Source organism: Aptenodytes forsteri, unplaced genomic scaffold (genome assembly GCF_000699145.1).
Source record: "Aptenodytes forsteri isolate BGI_AS27 unplaced genomic scaffold, ASM69914v1 Scaffold88, whole genome shotgun sequence".
NCBI classification, from domain to species: Eukaryota; Metazoa; Chordata; class Aves; order Sphenisciformes; family Spheniscidae; genus Aptenodytes; species Aptenodytes forsteri.
This window is the reverse complement of record NW_008795948.1, coordinates 3,422,467-3,439,792: the sequence shown is the minus strand read 5'-3', so window position 1 is coordinate 3,439,792 and position 17,326 is coordinate 3,422,467. Positions and strand designations below refer to the sequence as shown.

At 42.0% G+C, this 17,326-nt stretch overlaps 1 protein-coding gene across 1 annotated transcript in view; it reads right to left on the bottom strand.

Annotated features, from left to right (window-relative positions):
* NELFA (negative elongation factor complex member A) overlaps positions 1–693 on the bottom strand; it is a 26,540-nt gene extending 25,847 nt beyond the window's left edge. Inside the window, exon 1 of the mRNA XM_009285407.1 lies at positions 278–693. Coding sequence (XP_009283682.1) covers positions 278–529 — 252 coding nt within the window. The 5' untranslated portion in view covers positions 530–693. The remainder of the gene's footprint in view (positions 1–277) is intronic.
* Positions 694–17,326: the final 16,633 nt, after the last annotated feature.

Genomic DNA, 17,326 nt, shown 5'->3' with positions numbered 1-17,326 from the left:
CCTTCCCCCCTCGGGGCTGCCGCGGGCGGCTGCCAGCTCCAACCGCCCGCCGCGCGGGAAGGGGCAGCGCGAGGCCGCGTGAGGCGCCGTCCGCGCCGCGCCCCAGGGTCTCCCCTCCCCACAGACTCCGTGTGAAAAGAAAAGGGCGGGCGGGGGAGGTGGTGCTGGCGCTGCCCCCCCTTCTCCCCTCACGCCACCTCCGACCGACCTCTCCCCCTCACACACACGCACCCCGCTCCGGTTAAGCTTCCCGCGCAAGCTCCTACCCAGCTCTCACCTCATCCACCGCCCGGCGGGGCAGGTGCAGCATCCCCAGGAGTAGCTTGAGCTTGACGGCCGAGGAGAGGCCGTGGAAACAGAGGCGGATGTTGTCGATTACCGAAGCCGTGAGCAGCGAGGCAATGCTCGGCGGCGCCCACAGCTCGTCTGTGGAGCCCAGTTTGTTGTGCAGCCACAGGCCAGTGTCGCTCTCCCGCATCGACGCCATCTTGGGAGCGGGGCGAAAAAAGAGGGGATTCTCCACGGGCATTTTATGAAGACACCTAAAGGGAGGAAGGGAGGGGGTGAGGACCCCTGCGGGTCGCTGTCTTGTTCGTAAGCCAAAATGGCGGCACCCTATGAGGTTGCGCTAGGGAAGGCGGAGATTCTGCCGTAATCTAAAATGGCGGCGCCCAAGCGGCGAAAAATAGTGAGGCTCTTGTCATCTCTCGTTCAGATGCAAAATGGCGCCCACCACAGCTTTTCTTCCATATTGCAAGATGGCGCCGCCTCGCCGCAGACGGCCTTCTCTGTCAGCCCCGACTCGTTGTTCCTCACCGTCTGCCCTAATTTCCCCGGGGCTCTCCTGGACAGAAGAGGGCCAAGAACCAGGAGTTGGGTGCCGAGCCACCGCGGGGCCGGGCGGCACAGCTCGGTAGCAGGCCGGAGCCTGCCCCTCCCCTCCGAGGAGGCTGGCCTTCTCCAGCCGGCGGCTCCCGCCTTCCCCTTTCTTGCCCGGGGGCCGCCCCACTGGCGTTTTTTTTCCGGCTGCCTCCGAAGGCGGGAGAAGGGCTGAGGGCCCCGCTGCCAGCCCGCCCTTCCTCCCTGGGGCTGGGCCGGCCTCCCGAGACGGCGTTTGGCAGAGCACCACGTCTCCTTTCCTCACAGCCCCCACGTCCCCGAGGGGGCGGGTAACCTGGTTCCTCAGCGGCGGCCGTTCGGGCACAGTAGGCGCCTGCCAGCACTCCTCTTGCTCTCTCTGGTCGGCCTGCGTTGAAAAGGCAGCCCGCTTTCCCCACCCAGCACCGTGGGGAGCTTATTAGAGCTAATAGCACCTGAAAGCGCACCCACCTCCGCGGTTTCCTCAGGTCCTGTCAGCCCTTGGCTTTCTTCTCGCTGAAACCAGCTAGCGCAGCTTGCCGACGTGGTGCTAGATGGTGAATCCCCCCCGGTGGTGCTACGATTTGACACAAGTAGAGCTAGGTGTCTTTTTCATCATTTTCCCCAGAGATTTTTGTGCTGTGCACTTCAGAGATGTAGGAGGTTACCTCAGTGTCTGTAACACTAGCAGTAGGCACTCAGAAATTGGTATGCATACATTCATATTCTCTCGTGATTCAGCTGTTATTTAAATATGAAAAATTAATCAATTGCCTAAATCCCAGAACACTAAGAGTTTTTTGAGTGTGGCATAAAGGGTTCATTTTATTGTCTTTCTAATTGAAACTGAAGCACAGGAGTTGTAGGAGTGCATAGCAAATTCACCGTTTCTCTAAATTTTTGAATGAAAATGCTTTCTTTACAATATTTTTCCCTTAAAGGAGGTTGTTTGCAACCCGATTCTCCAGGAGAGCAGAGCAATTGTTGCTGAGGTGCTTTATATTTCCTCAGTATGTCATTGTGGAGTGTTATACTTTATTTTTGTTCCCAACTATTACTAACACCTAAAATGCTGAGTGTCTGCAGCTCTTGGGTGCTATGAAACACTGACTCTTATCAGTGTGGAAGTGTTTTAGAACAAAGAGTTTCTATGTGAATAAATTAAATATTAATACATTGGGAATTTTTTTCCACAGCTAATAATTTAAAATGTGTGTGCAAATGCATACACATGCATTTTGTTGGTACTATCAATGTATACTCAAAACAAATGTGATTTAAGACAAAACTTTTGTATACAGTCAGCTGACATTTTAGAACAGCAAAATAAAAGTTGAGACAATTTGTCTAGCACATAAATTGTTCTGTCCACAATTTCAGTTGACCTCTATCTCAGTATGTTAGTTCAGTACCTAGTGTGAGAGAATTATTTATCCAAGAGTAACTATTTATCTGTTAGTTTGCACAGAAAATAAATTGTAAATAGGAGACTGGGATAAATGATTAAATTGAAAACAGAATGGGAAATGAATTAAAGCAAAAGGTTTGAAAATCAGCTGTAAAGGAATGGTATTAGTTTAGACATATAATTAACATCCCGCTATCACTAATAACCTTTACCCTCCATTAATTATACCCAGCTGTTTAAAGTAGGCACCAATATTGGTAAGACTTAGGTATATGCTTAACTGTAGTGCAAAATCCCATCAAGTTCCCTGGAACTATTTGTTTCATGGCAGGAGAGCGAGCTTTGGATTGCAGGTTACCTGGGGTAGAGAGCATGTGTTCCTGTACCTTACATAGCCTCTCATAGATTTAGGTCTGATTTTACTTAAGGGTATGGACTCTGCTGTGAGACAGCGTTCTGAAAATAAAAAAGTGCAAAGTGGCACAATTGTGACAAAATTCCCCAAACCGGTTGGTGAGGCATAGCTTAATATCTCACCCTTAACTCTGCTTTCAGCTGCTTTTGAAAATGTATAATCCATGAGATAGTGTAATTACAAAAAACCCTAGTTAAGCAAGGAAAACTAGCGGTGTTCTCACCTTCAAATGTGAGGAGAAAAGTAACTAACTCCTTTTAAAGGTGGGTTGGGGGAAGTAAATCAGAGAACATGCAACGGTTTGCGCAGCTGGTTGTCTTCCAGCAGTAGCTAACACAGAGAGTTAACCTGGTTCCATGAGATGGCACAAATGGTTTTTAAGCATCAGACCTTATAAATAAATGCTCTACAACTCCATGGTGCAACGTGTGCAGTTGTACAGCCTCGCTCTAGCAGTTCACATGGACTGAAGGTTTTTTGAAAGGGTAACTTTGTTCCGGTAAACTTTGTGTGGGATTAGGTACTAGCTTTCTCAGGCAATGCCAAACTGCACACTGATGGAAGCTAAGGGAGTATTCTTACATACTTTCTTTGTTCCTATGCTTTCTTCAAGGCATCTATTTTTGGACACTGTCAAGTGTTAAAGCACTGAGCTGCATGGCTGTCTAGTCTGAGCTACTGTAATCACTTCTAAGTTCTTATCTGAAGTGTGACTTGAAAAGGGAGCCTATTCTGTGATATGTATCTGGAATATAAGGTTTTGCATAGTCAATGTGGCTCCAGTCCTATCACCTGTAAATTTGTCCATATCAGCTGTTAACTGAATGGGCATGCAGATGCTGTGGAGATTAAGACAAAGTGCCAGCTAGCTGTAAGAGCATGCTTTTGTCCTGTCTAGTTACTAGTAACCTTAACTTTCTGTTTGAATATAATAAAGCTTTATTTATCTTTTACTTAAATTTTGTTTCGTTTGAGTAGTCATTTTCGAAGTAATATGGCAAATATAAAAGCGCACATTCCTCAGGGATTCCTGGAGCTAGACAGGGTCTATTTGATTTCTCTGGAAGTGCTTTATATCCCATATGATGTTGCATTACACAGTTAACTGTCTGCAGATGTTTTCTAAGTTGCAAGTCCCTTTTTCAAAGTTGGTGATGTTGAATATCAAATTGTTGAGAAGAGCTGGAGCATGCTACAAGATAGACTGGGGGGAGACACCCTAGATTCACTTGCCCAGTCGTGACAGTATTCAAACCAAAACCAGACACAGGCAAGGATTCATCTCTTTGAATCCGCTTTATAATTGTTTTAAGAGAGATGTGACTTATCTCACACCAAAACCAGTGCTCCAGGAATTTCCTAACCTGCTGTTTGTCTCACTACGTGTTGAAAAATAGATATGCTGGGGTGAATTAGTCCTGCACCACTGAGGGCAGAGCGTTGTGTTCCCTATCAGACTCAGAATAACTCTGTATATTCAGAAGGACGTTACAGGGATAGAGCCTGGCATTTTCCTGGTTCAGGGTAAGCAGCAATGCATCTCAGCTGGGCACCCAAGTTGAGGAGTGGTTCACTGATAAGCAGAGATTTCAGATTGGTGTTGGCATTGAGCTCTCAGTGAACAAGAAGCTGCTTTTACTGTGTTTTAGGAAGCACTGAGGCATGTGCAATAAACACAACATTAGCATTAGCAGTGGCACTAAATTCCCACTGGCATCCCATCCTGCAATGGCAAGTATGGCAGTTTCTGAGCCAACAAGGTTTTAGGCTGTGATTCATGCCATGACGACAGGGGCCAGTGCAAGAAGGTAAACAAAGTAGTAGATTGTGTATTACCATATAATACACCCTCCCGCTCCCACAACATTTCCATTAAGGTTGAATAACTGAGCTTTTCTGCAGTTTTATTTTTACTTTCATGTTTGTAACTGGAGTTCTAAACACTGCAACTTTTTAGTACATTCAATATTTCAGTATGTTTTTAACATCCAGTTTCCTTGGTTTTCGAAGCATAATAAGAGGACAAATTTTATCCTGTGGTATCAGGTTGACATATAAGTTGTCTGCATGGTTAAACCTTTAGAGCTGTCAGGGGCACTCATGGAGTAACTAGTAGTAGTAACAGGCTAATATCCTTTATGATAACTGGCACAGGTTTGTCAGTGGGTCTAAGGTGCATATAATTTTAAGGAAAATCCATTTCACTACCTTTACATATACAATTAAATTATCGTTAAGCAGTAGTGCATTTTATAAAATGGTATTTACCGTTAGTTTTAATATCTGTTAGTACATTTTTATATTGATTCAGTTCATAAAATGCTGCTTATTATGAGTTTATGCATTTTCATTTTGTGTGGGTGTATCATTTTGTGTGGGAGTTTATTTGTCCCATCTTAAAACTTTGCTGTAGCAATGGGATCTGAAAGGAAACATTGTCTGAGAATTTACTCAAACAAAACCAGATTATCTAACTTCCTCAAGTCAAATGGGAAGCTTGCTCGTGGTACCCTCTTGTGTCAGCTGTGACACAGCCAGCTACCTTCCCTGGCAGGCAAAGTCTCTTGAAACCAATATAACTCTATTCTGGCAGAAATAAAGATAAATAAAGATAAAAGCTATGAAAAGTGTCCTGGATACGTCTTCTCTTGTGAATGGGCATGGCATGATGGGCAGTAATTATTGCAATGGTGCTCCATCTGGCTACCTGTGTCCAAGATTACGCCTACATTGTTGTCACACCCTCTTACGACTTCAGCCACGTGATTCTGTGATTATTTTTTTCCCCAGATAAACTTCAAAATGGCGTAGTGACTTCGGACCTAAGATGATAAAGGCCCATGAAGAGTGAAGGTAGAACTCAAAACTGTCATTTCCTTTCTGTCTTGCTCTAGAGCAGTTTCACTGATAGACTGCCACTCTTGGGCTCTGACATCTAGTAGTAGCTAATGGGGCCTGAAAATTGAAGGTTATCAGCAGCGATGAAACAATTTCCTTGAAGTCTCTGCAGAGTGACATACCTCTGTGACAGGTGCCGTCCCTGAGGAAACATAGCCATCTGTTTGGAAACTCCCCTTCTACTTTCCCCCCATCTCCGTGTGTCACTCAGCAGCAGCTAATCAGTGTGATGGTATGCATCATCCTTAGGGTTGCCCTGACTTCATTAGTATGCACTGCTTTGAAGAAGGTGCTGCCCTCCTAGCTAGCAGGGCATATGGGGTGATTAATGGGACTTCCAGATTTCACTAGAGTCTTATTTGCTTCCCACATTTGACCTCAGAGGTCATCAAAAGTGTGTTTGTTCTCTGGGCTGGTGGGCCTGGCTGAAGATTATTCCTTTAGCTTTTTCTGGACAATGCCTACAGCCATTGCTGCTGCTTCCACTGACATAGCAGGGCCGCTCACTTGCCTTTGCCACCTTTTAGGCTGCCTTTTTTTCGCTCTTGATTTTAGTAAGTTTTTAATGTATTATTGTAACAAAAGGAGGCATTTAAATAGTTATTTAAAAAACAAAACTATGAATGCAGAGCTTAATTACCTTCTCAATTACTTTTTGATAAACAAGAACACAATCACTCTTTTTATCAATCTTTATGCATGCAAAATTCAGGAATGTAGGACTGGGTGAGACCTCCTACATCACCAGTTGCTGTCATGTGCAACATTATTACATTGGTCTTTTTATAAGCTATTGAACTCCATTTTGCAACTAGCTTGATTGTTTTACCCTGCACCTAAAGGCAGAAAACTATTCCAGAAACTCACTACTCTGGCAAGGATTGCTACCTTCCAATTTCCCAGCTAGATTATGCCCATTTTTATGAAAAGGTGCTCTTTTTCTTTCTATGCACACTGGATAAGCATTTAAAATAGAATTTGTCAGCCTCTGTGAAAATTTTTGCTTGTAATTTCTGTTTTAATGACTGTGGGATAATACCTTCCCTGCCACACCTCTCTCGATGGAGTCCAGGGTGCAGTTTGCTTTATTTGCAGTGAGAGTGCACTGTTGGCTTAAATGGGCTCATGCTCAGCCTGACATCACCATGATCCCCTGGTCCTTTTCGTGGGCTGATGCTCAGCCAGTTTCCCGCCTGTCCTGATGCCTGGGGTTGTTCTGCGCTGTTGAACTTGAGGTACCTATCTGTTGGCCTAATCCTCAAATTTATTGAGATCTCTCTGGATTAAGTTCTGCCAGTCCTCATGTCAGCCACTCCTTAATCTGGTGTCCATAAATTTGCTCAGGGTGCATTCTGTGTCATCATCTGGGGCTCTGATCAAGATGCTGAACACTGTGTTCTTCACTAGCTGCATGTCAACCATTCGTCTTCACTGGTGGAGCCTGGCGGTCCAGCCAATTTTCAAACCATCTGACAGACTGGTGGCCCAGCCTATGCTTTCCCAAAAAAAGATCATTTTTGTGTCACTATATGTGTCACAAAGTAGAAGAGAACTGAAAACTTGTAAATTTTTTGGCACAGATCCCACACTGAGCACTTGGAGAAGATTTAAAAGCCCAGGAGGCATAGAAAGGATACACTAAAATATCCAGACAGGAATTATGGTACCTAAGACTTACCATAAAGTTGTATTGTATTTTACGTACCTTATTCCACTGTTTGAGAGATTCCATGTGTGATACAGCTGGATGTTCTAGGTGTGGTTTAGGAGATGTAGGTATCTGGGCCTGAAACTCTTTCCATATTTATGAGTCAACGGAGAACCTGGATTTCACAGTCCATCTCTGCTTGCTTTGGATCCTGGTCAGTATCAACATTGGTAGCAACACAAGATAGAAGTACTTGAATTTACAAGTTGATAACTCCCACAGACAAAATTTCCTGCTTTTAATGGTGGCTGCTGACCCAGTGAGCTTTCCAGAGTTACTGCTGATGTATTTCTTATTCTTAAAATTAAAAGAGAGATTCCTTATGTCAGTATTTGCTTATGTTTTGGTGGCTTCCTTCATTTGTTGATATTTCCTTCTGTATTTATGCAGCTTGTTGGGCAGAATTCCAGTGGGACGGCACGTACTCCTTTTCCGAGGACAATGAAATCAGGAGCTGAGTACCAGACCACACTGATGCTTGAGGCTTGGCTGTATGGACACAGGTCTGCTGGTACGGGAATGCGTCAGAAGCTGGAACACCAATAGTTCAGGCTGTAGAGGCAATCAGTAAGTGTGATAGAAAGGACAACCCTACCCGGGTAGCCAGCAAAATCATGTTTTTTTTATCAGTGGAACCACTTAGCAATTGCAGAATGATGGCTTCAGGTTGATGTTTCAGTAAGACATGCTTGGGCTAATGGGCGTTGTTTGAGCAATACTTCTTCCAAAGAAGTTCTGATAGTAGTGCATATATAGCCAGAGAATTCACACAAAAAAAATCATTTTATGCAAATCATTAATCATAAAATTATACAAATTCACCCACAATAAATTTCAAATGTATACATGCTTTCCAGTACATAAACAGTACATACATAAACAGTAAATGTCAGTTAGTGCCTAGCAATGGACATCTCTAGCGTTAGTTCAGATACTGCTGTGAGAACTGGAGCCTTTTTGAAAAATACAGATTATAGTGGAAAAAAATACAAAGACCTCCAAAGAGCATGACAAGATATGCATAACTGAAGAGTCTGGCTGAAATCAAAACATCTCTTACAGTTTAAGGGATACTGTGAACTTGAACTGCAGTCACTTAAAATGGACTAAAAGCTTTTCAAGTTTTTTCATTCCAGTGAATTTTCTCAACCCATTTTTATGTTTTTACAATGACTCTTCAAAGTTTTTTATTTTTGTTCTTTTCATTGCTATGAGAAAAATCCAAATAAGCAGGGGAAAATTACTAGCTTTACACAGTTTTAGAGCTATGTAGAGAACACTGAAAATTATTATAAATCTTCTAGTCTTTTTCAGTTATAAGTTATCTTAGGCTTTATTGGCAAAGGAAGGGTTCCAAATTGACATGTTTTATTATGTCATTTCATATGTCCATTTATTTGTTAATATTTATCAACCATAGTAAAGTGTTTCTTGTAAATGCTTTACTTTTAAAGTAATACTTTTGTAGTCTATGCGAAAGGTTAGGCTTGTAGGAAGACATCATTATATTTTATCAGATATAATTGGAAAAATAAACACACTTTCTGGCTTACAGCCCTTATATTTGGTCTGATTTCATCTGATAAAACATATTACCTCTCCTTACAAATTTTCTTTTTCAGCACAAATTTTTTCAGCATGGCTGGATTGCCTCCAGAACTGTAATAATAACTTACAACATTGCAGTTTTTGCAGGCAAACTTACAGTATTTAGTATGTGATTGTTTATGAATTATTGAGACATTGCTACTCTCAGTACAAACTGATATTGCATGTCCATTATAGACACAGTAAATTAACTTTTTAAACACTTTTACTTTTCCATGGATTTTGGATTAGTATTATTTGTTTCACTCTGATGTGCTGAGAATTTTCTTGCTTTTTAAAAAATTATTATTACATTTTAGCAAGACTTTTGTTGTATTCTAGTAACTGAGGTGATGTCCTAATGGACACATTTACAGGGAGCTTCAGAAGGCATGAATTTGGTTTACATGTACTATTTGTATCTGTTGGTATGGTTCTAATTGCCATTGGATTTTACTGACTCAATCCCTGATAAAAAGGATTCTCATAGTTTTATGAGATTCATACACATTACCCTGTGTAACAAAGAGGGATTATATGCTTAGGGCCAGGTAAGAAAACTAGATGAGGCAGGTCTTTAACTCAGTTCTCCAGCATCTGGTAGGTGATTTTTAGTCTACATTTTTCCTCTTCTGAAATTTAACTGGGCTAAACCAAGGAGGAGAAAGCTGGAGTTAAAAATAATGTTGTACTCTTCCCAATTTTCAGTTGTACTAATGAGGGGGATGTTTAAATCCAGCTTAATCTGTTAATCCCTTTTTTGCTGTTGGGTGATGTAAATTAGTCTGAAGGAAGATGTTTTGAAATGGATTGTATTGACACTTACATAGAAGAGTTTTTGATCTACAGTGCTCAAAGCCCTTTTCAAAGGCGACATTATGGACTTAGATTTTCAAACTGATGGAGGAGGGGAGTGAGAAGAGCAAAAGAGGGAAGAGAAAAACAAGAAGGAAATTTAAAAAATCCAGTAATTACAAAGAGTATTTTTGATTTCAGTAAATGTTTTGGAAAAAGTTAATGATAGCAATTTTCACATTATTTCTTAAAATCTCTTCAAATCCTACTTTTTTAAATCGACAGGAGACCATCATTGAGTTTAATGGCAAGCAGATCAGGCATAATAGGAAGACACTGAACACAGAGCAATCTGACCGTCAGGTATAATTGACTCACTGGTACTATGCTGTTTCATAGGATAATGATGAGTGTGTAATTTACTGTGACTAGATGGAATAGATTGTACACTGACATGCTGAAAGCCCGGTGGTGCAATTGTATCTTAATTACATATCAAGTGATACAGAACAAGGAAGGTAACACCACCATTGAACTAGCTACCCAGCTTCTTTGCAAACTGCCAAATGCAAAGCTGCCAGATATCTTGTAAAGATCTCCATTTAATCCTCGCACTTAAAATGCAAGCCTTGAAACTGAAATAGGAATATTGCAGTCCTAACCTGCAGGCTGCACAGAACCTTTCCACAGTAATTGGGGGAATAACGTGGTAAAATGCTGATGCTGGTGGGGCAGGGATAAACCAGTTCTTTGCACATTTGACAACATGGCAGGAAAATGCAGAACAGGGAATGAGCAAGCAAAGGGAAAGCTGATCCCAGCCAAGCATGGGGTGGTGATGAACATGAAAACAATGGCGGATTTAAGTTTTTTTTGTTTTACTGTCATTCACTATTTGCTTTTTCACTGTTAAAATGTTCACAGATGAAATGCTAAAGGACCTGATGATTCACATACAAACCTTTACAAAATTGATTCCAGAACGAGCTTTTCAGAGGAGCTTGCAGGAATCCAGGGAGGAAGCTCAGAGGAGGGCAATTCATTCACTCATGCAGAGCTGACAGGATTGTTGCATCTTTGAGTAAATTCAGTTAAAGGCCTTTGGAAGACATATTTCTGGCAGCTATGTGAGGTACGAGGACAGATGAAGGTGGGTATAGAGAGACGTCTTCTGTGTAAAACCATAAACATGAAAATCCTTAGTGTTCTAATAGCTGATTTACAAGTGTGATCCTATCCTTTTGGCTGATGTATTGGGATTGTGTTTTACCTCCTACACCTTGAATTTAAGAGGCAGGATCTGTTACTGACGGCTCAAACAACCAATATCCTGATGAATACAGAGAAGGAGCTTGAAGACCAACCCACTGCAGTGCCATAGACGCAGGACCAAGTGTGTCAACTTTATGCACTGAAGCATGGGACACAGATGCTCAAATATGTTAGCTACAGGCATAATTTCATCAGTGTAGTGTTCCAAAGGGAATAATTTGCTAAAATACCAAAATACTTTATATTAATTTACACTTTCCATATCTCTTTAAATGTCTCTCATATTATTGTCTTAAGTCTGTTTATACACAGAGTTGCGCTGCCTCATTACTGTTCGACAGTAGCTTAGTTCAACTAGTTCAAAATTCTGTGGACCTTTTTACAATTCTAATATTATGATAAAGCTCGCTCTGATAAATATATAGGTTTAAACTAATCCACAATAATCAGGGTTAAAGTCTCAGAAATGTCAGTCTTAATGCACTTTTAATCTACAGGGATTCCTTTTATGGTTCTTAATGCTTTATTTTACATAATGTATCTTTAAATTCCACACAAAAATCATATGAAAGCTTTTAAGGCTGCGAAGTCAAGCATTCTGAAGTTAAAAAATGCCAGAATTCATGTTGTTTGCAGAACTTTGATTTGCCTCCCTTTGTGTTTGATTGCAAGGTAGTCATTAATGACATGAGCCCATTCAGTGGACAGAAAGGATGGTCGTCACTTAAAGAGCAACTATTCAGTATTTTGTTTTCTCTTTGGTGCTTGGTGTGGGACTCCATGCTTACTACTTACTGTTCAAATCCTGCTCCGAAGACAGAGTTAGTAATTTTGTCATGGACTTTTCAGTGGTATACAACAGTGTAGGTGCTGAGAGTTTCACAAACAGAATTCAATGTATTTTGATAACATCCTCATAAAGTAAGGAAAAGATAGCATTACAGCTAATTACATTACATTGCAGCTACATTTTTAGCCATAAAAGCACAAGGTTAGAATTTAGGCTTTCACCAAAACCCTGCACCCAGTTCATGGCCACCCATGAAAAATGGGGTTTTAAGCGGCTAATTTAGTAGTCTGTGTGAAAGACAAAAATAGAATCCAGTCCTTCTGAGCAGCATACAAACGCCTTAGCCAGCAACCACTTTTTTTCTTCCCACAGTCATTGTGTTCACTTTCTGCAACAAAAGAGCCAGGCTCCTCTGGACAAGGTCCGATTCGTTACGCGATCCTGACTCATCTCCATACCACGGTCCATTCTGTGCACTGAGTAGCTATACAGAGCTCTATACCAACAAGCTAGATGTGCTTCCCTGAAAATGACAGAAAAGTTGTAGAGGGAGAGAAAAGAAAAAAAAAAAAAAAAAGCCCATCCCTGTGAGTCTTTCTAGCAGGCCTGATGGTCCAGGTGTTTCCCTGCCTCTGTAACCTGATGTGGCTTCAGTGACTGCTTTGGGCAACTGTGTGTCTGTGCTGAGCATGTAGGATAAATGCATAAAAACCCTACCCTTGGAAGATGGGTAAAAAACAGTTCATGAGGTGTGTGGAAGATGAGTGCTGAGATGGGGACAAGGAATTCTGGTTGCCAAGAAGGGGATTTACTGGTAGGAAAAGGAGGCCTCATTTACCTCTGGAAGGATGTGTCTTGCCGTTTCCCATCACCGACCCAGATTGCTAACGGCGTGATCCTGACCTGTGAAAGATAACAGGATGCCCTCAACCCTGAGAGATTAAGCCCGGCACTGCACTGTAAATCAATGCACCACTTCCTTCCTTAAAAATAAAATACAGATAAAATAAGTTCCTCTCTTCCTTTTCCTCATGGGTGATGGAGCTAAACCCCCTGAAGAAGTGATAACACATAGGTGGGGGTTGTTTCGCCTTAAAATTCCTACCAACAGCCTTCTTGTAGTTCTCCTTCAGCTTCCTGATCTTTATATGACAGTGTCTGTGAAGCTGTTGAGTGCCTCTGCTGGGACTGTCAATGAGCGATCAGTGCATAAACAAGATAATTCCTAGTGGTTTTCTCTGTCTGTGATCCTCTGGATACTCTTCCAAATGGCAGGAGAGCCTAGAACGCCGCAAGGTAAAAGGGTGCTCTCTAAATCCCAGCTTTTGGAGTGTAGTGCAGCAGACAGTGTAGGGTGGCACCGTTAGTATATTAAAAATCTGCAAGTCTTTCCTGAGACAGGGACATTTTGCATAAGCACCCATGTGTGAAGTGTAATAATGGTGTGATGTGGCATAAGGGCCTAGTTCAGGTCTGCTGCACAGCTTTGCTCATGGTTGAGTGACTGGGGCTACTCCAGGTGGGAGATGCACCGAAGTGCAGTCTGCGCAGGTTGCATGAGTCATGTCCTGTAAGGTGATCTCACGGCCAGATGAGTATACTCATACTATAGGGTATACTGTCCTGGTGTTCCACCTGAGGGACCCTCAGCACCCTATCAAGTATTCCCAGAGCTAGATCTTTCAGACTATGAAGGGCTTCAGGTCTCAAGGACCAATGCGTCACTGATATAGGGCAATACAGACCTACCAACACTGCTTTGATGGTGCTTGGAGAATTTCTGTCCCTTCTGCAGTAGAGGCAGACAGGATCCCCCTTTGCATTACCCATATGCTACCAGAAGAGAGAGAGAACTCAGTGCCAGCATTGAGAAACAGAAGATCAAGTGTTTGATGGATTTTTGTGCCCCAGGATGGGGCACGCTTAGTGAATCTGTAAATGCAGTAAATGTAAAGAGCCTCTGGCACATGGGAGCTGAGAGTAACAGAACATTCATGGACTTGAGCTCACAAGCTCCCATGAATCCTTACAGAACATATTTGAACTGAGATTTTCAAAGGCTTATCACTCGGCCCAAATTTGTGCAGTGACTCATAGGAGCAGTGAGAAGCACATCCCTGATACAGATAGCTCCTCTGTTAAATTTCAAGGCTCTGCATCAAACTAGAAGGTGCACAAACTTTTTAACAGAACAATATCTTGCACTTCTTTTATTAAGATCGGCATTCTTCCATCTTTTATTCTCATAGACAGCAGAACCAACGTTTTAGTAAACAAGAAAACAAAATACCCTTCAGGTCCTCAGCAGTCAGCCAGCACAGAAAATCTCACTCGAACAGTTAAGGTTAAAAGTTGTAACATACTGATCATACTGATAACGAACCTAGTGATGAAAGTGTCAGGCTGCCTTAGCTATGTGTGTCCATATAAATAGTCAAATGGGAGTTAATGACATGCAGTAACTTACTTTTACAAGCTACTAATGCATGAGATCTTGTACCTTCTATTTCTGTAGCTATGTTCCTCAAATCAGTTTAGTGATGCAAAGCATTAGTTTTAGGTGAGTGAACTCAACCCTATATGTTTTAAATGAGAGAAGTTATTAATTATTGATTGATAACTATTAATTAGCCCAAACAAGACTGAACAAATGTGAAATCTGTGAACTAAGCTCATAGCAACAGTTTAGAACATGAAGGGATGCATCTCACACTGTATGGACTTTCAGGTTGTTTTATTACAGAAAGCAAGCATAGATGTCTTGTAATTTCCACTAGATAGATCTTTCCAGATAATACCTGTTCTCATTTCTATAACCAAAAGGTGGCAGCATATTGTCTACTTTCCCTTTCCATCCATCCTAGCTCTAAGCTCCTAAATAACCTTACTTGATCAGTTTGTCGGAATGCCAGGAAGTCCAGAACAATCATGCTGACTAAGGAATGCTGATGAGATCTTATGTGAAATCAACTGTTTATCACCTTTAAATAGAAATAGGAATAGATCAAGGACTGGTGATTTTATTCTGTTGTTTCAATGACAGCCTGATTGACTTTTGGAAATGTGAAGAATGGTTAAATTTCAGCTCGGTGTAACTTCAGAATGGACACCTACCTATAGAGCTTAACACTTTTATTAACAGTAATGATTGTTAAGAAGCCCGAGCCAATAGTGTCTGGCAGATACTATTGATCTGTCAGACTTTAACTCAGTTTTGTTCCTACTTAGGTACTTCCTGCTTTGGTAACTAGACAAAAGGCCAGTGGGCATCCAAAGGAGCAGCAAAGGTAGGGCAAATACTTTATGCAGTGCAAATACCAAGGTGAAAAGGACATGAATGTACCAGTTGAGTTTTGCTGCATGAGTGCATCAATTCAGAGGCTTCTGGAAAGATGCCCAGAGACACCCATTTCCCATTTTGGCTGGTAAAGAGATCTGGAGGCGGAGGAAAGCATTCTGAAATATAACCTGCTCTCAGATCTGCAGGGGTACTGTATACTTGGCACGATGCCGCAAGTCCTCAGGAAACACAATTGCCGTGTGTGTCCTTAACAACTCAAAACACCCACATGCATATCAAACTGAATTCCTGCTCTCTACACTGGCTTCCCATACTCAAACTCAGGGTCTCAGTCATGATTTCCCAGCTGCTCCATGGCCTGGCCTTGGAACTGTAAATGACCCTGCTCTGGGATGTTGGCTGGAGTTAACAGTACTGTTCCTTAGGCACTATGAAGCTTTTTACCACAAGGGTAAATAAAGCCTCGCACCTTGAGAGAGCTGAGAACTTCAAGTAGCCCTATTTGCCAGATGCAGAACAGATGCACAGAAAGGATGAGAATATGTCTGATCATTACAGAAAACTTTAGGGTCACTATCAAGCCCCAACTCAATAGATGCCTATAAAGAAATGCCCTAAGTACAAGCCTCAGCAGCCATTCAGTCTGAGTCCAGAAGTTTTTCTGAAGTTAGTTCATCTGGCTGCTGCAGCTTGCAAGTATGAGTAGTGCTGAGTAGCAATCCCACATGGCACTATACTGCCTGTCTTTGCTGTCCATAACTAGAGATCAGACTTAATGGAGAAAGGCAATTTATAGGCAGGGCTGGCTGGAGGATTAAGGAGAACAATGTGGAAGCTGGTGCTGACAAGCAAGATGCAGATGCAGGGAAGGTTGCTTAGGTGGCTGAGAGCATGTGATGCTTCATTTCAGTCATAACTGCCCGTGTAGATGCATTTTTGGGGAGTAGCTCACAGACTGAAGACACGACTCTTCTAGATATTAAGGATCATCTTAAATTATTACTCATCCCTCCAAATGGAGGAGTAATTTTTTGACCTGCTGTCTCTCACACAGAAGCATTATACACTTAACTAAAAAAGCTCCCCAAATGTTACATTCTCCCTCATAAGTGTAGAAGAGGAACAACAATGCTTATATGAAAATTATAAGTGATGTTATAATATATATAATATATATATACATGAATGCAAAGTACTAAAATATACATAGCAATGAGGCCATGTAAAAGCACATATGGAGGAGGATTTCCAGGCTTTAGTCTGGGTCTGTCATCCGTAGAGGTGCCTTTGAGGGAGGCTGGAGGATTTTGATGTAGTGGTTGTATCAAGATGCTCCTCAGCAGCACAGCACCGGGTGGGTGGTTTGCTGTGCAGTATTTCTGTAGCTCACTATTGTGAGTGGCTGCTCCTGACCTGTCAGTGCCTGCAACTTGCCTTCCTATTTAATCTGTCCTCAGTTCAGTCACCTTTCCGCACTGTCAGCGTTGGCTCCTGAAGGAGATAACCAACAAAAGGTGGCACACATGGTGAGCCCCAGCCACTGCAAGTCTGTTACTCAGAAAGAAAGATGCCCCTCGCCAGTCACACCTGGTTTAATATCTAGCATTGGAGAGACAGCAAAAAGTGATCATAACTCATTTTCTTCTATGTACTTACAAATGCACAGGTGGGAAAATCCTCTGTGAATTGTCTTATATTTTACATGCTGTCAGTCAAGGGATGAGTTAATACAATTCAGTCATGCCAATATGAGCAGATTTCAAAGCTGCTTGTCTGTTGCTCCCTCCATTTCCCACCTCTTGTTGAACAGCTGGTCTCTAGAAACAGAGGAAATATTTCTGTTCAGAGATTTCAAAACCAGCTTGAAAGATAAAGGACAGAGAGCACCTCAGTATGTTGTCTCCCTCCCTCAGTGTTAGTGCAGCTGGAAAATTGTCTGTATGACTAGTAAATCTCAGACCTTTTTAGACCTGGAATAGACATTCAGCACAGGTTCTATTTTGAATGGGAATCTATTTTCCTCTATCCCTTATTTTAAAAGCATCTGTAGTTCACAGCTACGCTCAAAACTGACAAGTCTGCGTATCAAATGGAAATGCCAACATAATATGGTGTGACATGAACAGCGCCCAAACATTTTCTTACGGCTTTTTTTTGCTGATGCAACAAAGGTATTTTTTAACATTTGTCTGTCTAAGATGAGGATGGGGTCTTAAGACTATATTTTCTTTATTCTGGAAAGTTACCGTTTCTGCTGCCTTTATACCCTACTCTTTTTCTCCAATGACATTTGC